At 45.2% G+C, this 5,705-nt stretch overlaps 1 protein-coding gene across 1 annotated transcript; it reads right to left on the bottom strand.

Annotated features, from left to right (window-relative positions):
• LOC145952328 (uncharacterized) lies at positions 1–5,196 on the bottom strand. The gene is made up of 2 exons (XM_083064673.1): positions 529–5,196; positions 1–474 (listed from the first exon to the last, which is right to left on the bottom strand). The coding sequence occupies exons 1-2, from the start codon at positions 5,194–5,196 to the stop codon at positions 1–3; spliced, it is 5,142 nt and encodes a 1,713-aa protein (XP_082920799.1).
• Positions 5,197–5,705: the final 509 nt, after the last annotated feature.

Raw genomic sequence — 5,705 nt, 5'->3', positions numbered from 1 at the left:
TTAGCAGCCAACTTGCTTGCGTCTTGCCGATCCTTGCACTCTCCACACCAAGTCGCCCTCCTGGAAACTTCTTTTAATGAGGTTGGAATTAAACCTACGAGCCATCTTTTGCTTGCAAGCTTCCGCTATAATCTCTGTTCTGATACGGACTTCATCAACCATGTCAACTTCAGCTCGGAGAGATACATCATTGGAAATTTCATCAAAATATTGTCGCCGAAAAGATGGTTCTCCTACCTCAACAGGTATCATTGCATCAGTGCCATATGTTAGCCGAAAGGGTGTTTCTTTAGTCGTGGACTGAGGCGTGCACCGATAAGCCCATAAAACCTCTAACAGCTCCTCTGCCCAAGCTCCCTTGGCATCTCCCAATCTTTTCTTTAGTTCACCAAGAATTACCTTATTTGCTGCTTCGGCCTGCCCATTAGCTTGCGGATGTTCTACCGATGTGAATCTGTGCTTGATGCCGAGATCCTAAATGAACCGATTAAGTTTTTGATCGGTGAATTGCAAACCATTATCGGTTACAATTGCATATGGAATGCCGAAGCGTGTAATGATGTTTTTCCACAAAAACTTTTGAACATTAGCAGCCGTGATGCTAGCAAGTGGCTCGGCCTCGACCCATTTCGTGAAATAGTCGACAGCAACTAGCAAAAATTTGCATTGACCCTTGGCAATTGGAAAAGGTCCAAGAATATCCATACCCCACATTGCGAACGGCCAAGGTGAATTAATACCATGAAGTTCTTCAGCTGAAGCATGAATAAGGTTACCATGCCGTTGGCATGATATACAGTGTTTTACGAACGTTACACAATCGTCCCTGAGAGTAGGCCAATAGTATCCTGCGCGAAGCACCTTAGTGGCCAGAGTTCGTCCTCCCGAATGAAAACCGCATATCCCTTCATGAATCTCTCTCAATATATAATTGGCTTGCTCTTTATCAACACATTTTAACAACGGAACCGAGAATCCTCTTCTATACAGCTCTCCTCCAATTATTGTATATCTAGCAGCCTGCGTTCGGAGCTTTTTAGCAGCCGCTGGATCTGATGGTAGTTTGCCATGTTCAAGATGCTCCACTATCTCAGTGATCCATGTTCGAGCAGACTCCTGCACTGTCAAACATTCGGCAGCTACCACACTCGGCGCTTCAAGTTCCAAGTGAAGCGTGGTTCTCAATTGTCCGGGTTTTCTTGTACTGCTTGCCAACCGAGCCAACTGATCTGCCCTCTCATTGTTCTCTCTCGGGGTGTGCTTTACGTGAACTTCTTCAAACATATCACGCATTTTTTGAAACAAATGATAATATTTTAACAAGTTCGCATCTTTTACTTGAAAATTATCATTCACCTGCTCGGCTACAATTTTTGAATCGGTCCAGCACTCCAATCGGCTGACCCCGATCTCTCGTGCGAGCCTTAATCCTGCCAACAGCGCTTCATACTCGGCCTGGTTATTTGAAGCTTTAAACGAAAACCGTAATGATTGTTCTAGAATCAATCCTGTTGGTCCTTCCAAAATTATGCCAGCTCCACTACCTTGGCTGTTTGAGGAACCATCCACGTGTATCGTCCACAAACTATTCACAAAACAACCTTTCGGCTGCAACTCATTGATAAAATCTACCAAGCACTGGGACCTGATCGGCCCTCTAGGCTGAAAACCAATATCAAACTCTGATAATTCGATTGACCAAGCCATCATTCTTCCTGCCAATTCTGGTTTACGCAACACTTTCGCTATCGGGCAATCAGTTCGAACGATGATTTGGTGACTTTGGAAATATTGCCGAAGGCGCCGAGCGGTATGGACTAGCCCCAGTGCCACTTTTTCCAAAAGCTGGTATCTTGTCTCAGCCTCCTGTAGCATTCGACTGATGAAGTAAATAGGTTGATGTCCCTCCCGTTCTTGAATTAGAGCTGTACTTATTGTATCATTTGATATACATAAATAGAGCACAATTGGTAGCGTTAGATCGGGTTTAGAAAGTATAGGCGGCGAACCGAGACGTTCCTTTAGGGTCCGAAAGGCCTTTTCACATTCATCAGACCATTCAAATTTTTTCGCCTTTCTCAACAATCCCATCATGGGTTTCGTTATTTCGGCCAGACACGGGAGAAATCGTGACAACGCTGTAAGCCGACCTGCTAGTTGTTGAACTTGTTTAAGGTTCTGAGGGCTTGTCATGTTGACGATTGCCATGCACTTGTCAGGATTAGCTTCGATACCTCTCGCCGAAAGCATGAAGCCTAGGAATTTGCCTCCGGACACTCCAAATACACACTTCTCCGGATTAAGCCGCATGTCATACTTGCGCACCTGTTGGAATACTTCCGAAAGGTCCGATACATGCCGATCGATGCTTCTGGATTTTACGACCATATCATCCACGTACACTTCCATGTTCTTGCCTATTTGGTGTTGAAAAACTTTGTTCATCAATCTTTGATACGTTGCCCCCGCATTTTTCAACCCAAAAGGCATTACCTGATAGCAATAATTGGCCGAGTCGGTTATGAAAGCCGTCTTCTCCTCATCTCGAGAATGCATGGGGATTTGGTTATATCCCGAATAAGCGTCAAGAAAAGTTAAAATTCCATGGCCGGAGGCACCATCAACTAACCGATCTATATTTGGGAGTGGGTATGCATCTTTCGGACATGCTTTATTGAGGTTAGTATAATCAGTACACATTCTCCACTTTCCATTCGGTTTTTTCACCATCACTACATTGGCTAACCAAGTGGTATAATGAACCTCCCGAATGAACCTAGCCTCAAGCAACTTGGCTATCTCCGTTTCAACTGCAAGCTTCCTTTCCGTCCCCATTTTTCTTTTACGTTGTGCAATTGCCCTTGCTTCAGTGCAAACTGACAACTTATGACACATAACCTTAGGGTCCACACCAGGCATGTCAGAAGGTGTCCACGCAAAAAGATCTTTATTTTTCAATATAACCTCGCACAGGGCGGAACGATCTTCTTCAGACATGTCGGCGCCGATGTATGTAACCTGAACAGGATGAACACCGATCTGAAATTGCACTTTTAATTCAACCGGTTCTACTCGCTCTTCGGTGTTCATTCTTGGATCAAGATCCCAAACCGGCTCCTCTATTGGTGCTGAGGCGTTAACAACATGAACCCTTTTTGACCTCGACCTTTTTTCTTCCAATGGCGCAAGTCGCAAACTAGCGTAGTAACACTCCCTAGCTGCCTTCTGATCGGCGTGAATTGTGATGATTTTCCCTTTATCAGATGGAAACTTCATCGCTAGGTGTGGTGTTGAAACGATAGCTCCTAATGCATTCAAGGATGGCCTGCCGAGGAGAATATTGTATGAAGTACTAGCATCAACCACAATATACTTCACTTGAATTTCTCTGCTTTCCTGCTCCTCAAAACCAAAGCGCGTGAAGAGTTTAATATAACCTCTGGTACTTACTCTTTCTCCTGCAAAACCGACCAATGGATCATCATAAGGGAGCAATTCTTTTTCAGAAATACCCAACTGTTTAAATGTATTCCAATATAATATATCAGCCGAGCTGCCTTGATCGATCAACGTTTTCTTGACAAGGCAATTATGAATTTCCACACTAATAACCATCGGGTCGTCTTGCTCGGGATCAATGCCTTTGAAATCAGCATCAGTGAAGGTTATTGCTGGTATCTTCCGAGAAGAGTGTCTATGAACAGTGTTGACCGACCGAACTGCTCTAGGATGCCTTTTTTGAGCCGAAGAAGTTGAGCCTCCACCAGCAAACCCTCCTGCAATGGTATTAATTACCCTCCTATGTGATGGTGCCGAAGTATCTTTTCTTTCACGCGACCTGCTTCTTTCACGTGACCTGCTTCTTTCTCGTGAGGCTCTATCGGAACGGTCCTGCCTGCGCCGGTCCTGATATCTGGGTTGATATGAACGAGCTTGAGACGACCCTGACCGATCCACACAGTTATGCAATTTCCCTTTCTTAATCAAATCTTCTATTTTGTCTTTAAGGGCAGCACATTCGTCAGTGGAATGTCCACGATTGCGATGATACCGACAAGATTTACTAGTGTCCGCTCGTGGCGGAGTGGATGCTCTTTTTGGAATTGTCAACACTTCTGAAACTATAGCTTGTTCAAGCACCGCAGCACGGCTGGTATTGAGTGGAGTGTATTGAGTGTACTTCGGACCCCGATTAGGCCGATCCCGAAGAGATATCTCCTTGCCTCGCCCCCTGTATGATTGTTCTGGCTGCTTTTCTATCTTGCTCGACGATTCAGCTCGGGCCTGATTACGATACTCTGCCAACTCTTCCATCTGCATGTATTTGTCAGCCCGTCTTCTTAGATCATTCATGTCCGAAGGTGGCTTTTTACAAATACTATTGACAAACGGCCCCGGTTTTAAGGCTGTTGTGAGATGATGCAGTGCGACGGCTGGGTTAAGGTCTCTAATCTCCAAAGTTGCTTTGTTGAACCGATCCATAAAGGTCCTAAGAGATTCCTTCTTGTCTTGGCGAAGGCCGACTAGAGATAGGGATGTCAGACTATGAGGGCAACTCGTTGCGAATTGAATGGTGAACTGAGATGACAAAGTGCTGAAGGAATCGATGGAATTGGGAGGGAGCCGAGTAAACCAGCTCAATGCCCTTCCTTTGAGTGACGTTGGGAAAATCCGACATAAGGCAGCATCGTCAGTTGTACTCAATGTCACCTGTGTCAAGAAAACATCAAGATGTTCGTCAGGATCAGTGGTACCATCATATTTATCAATAGACAAGGATTTCCAGTTATCCATCAACGGAAGTTGCATGATGGTAGGAGTGAAGGGGTGTCGGTGCGATCCAACAGTTGTCAAGTCTGCAGGGCGACCGACGGTGGGTAAAGCCGAGGGGGGTTTTCCAGGTGCCACTGCCGAGGCATGTGGAGCTGAGGTGTGGATTGCATGGGATTGATACGATCCCTGAGTTTGTGTGTTGGTGACATGAGTCGGTTTCCAGGAAGTGTCTTGACTTTTTAACACCTCGTTTTCGGCTCTTAAGGCCGAAAGCTCTCTTGCATCTCTCTCTCGCTGCTGTTTCATCAACTCCATTTCCTGTTTCAACAATCGAACCGTTTCGGAAAGATCTGTTTCATCAACAACCTCCACACGTTCCTCATTTTGATGGTCTTGAGTGTTTGTTCTTCTAGTTATCGCCATTACACTTAGTTAAACTTCCAATTACCTTCGTTCGGCCCCACGGTGGGCGCCAAATGTACCTACAAAGGGGGTACACCAATAATCTTCTCGTAGTATGAAGGTCGAACGAGTGCTCCAATCCGATGTGAGTAGAGGGGTTGGTACCTGCAAAAGGCACTCCAACGCTCAAGTCAGGACAAGCACAGATATCTAGGATAATTAATGAACAGTGACGTTACCTTTTGACCTGAGCTATTTATACTGACATTTATGGGCCCTGGACCCCATGGGCCCTGCAACGTATTTACCGTATCAGGTAATACACCTTAATCATCTGATTAACTCCTAATCACGGGTTAAGAGCAATGAGTAATGATAGTTCGGTCCTGGTGGCCGATTGCCGTTCGGCCACCAAGTACTGCCATTCGGCGGCCGACCGGCGGTGGCCGAACGCCCCTACCCGTACAATTTTATTTTTATAATTTTTTATATTATATCTCACTTACATCCTTTATAATTATCTAAAATTG

This window comes from Cajanus cajan, chromosome 10 (assembly GCF_000230855.2).
Source record: "Cajanus cajan strain Asha chromosome 10, NIPB_CcT2T_4, whole genome shotgun sequence".
In the NCBI taxonomy this organism is placed as follows: domain Eukaryota; kingdom Viridiplantae; phylum Streptophyta; class Magnoliopsida; order Fabales; family Fabaceae; genus Cajanus; species Cajanus cajan.
This window is presented reverse-complemented; position numbering and strand designations above follow the sequence as displayed.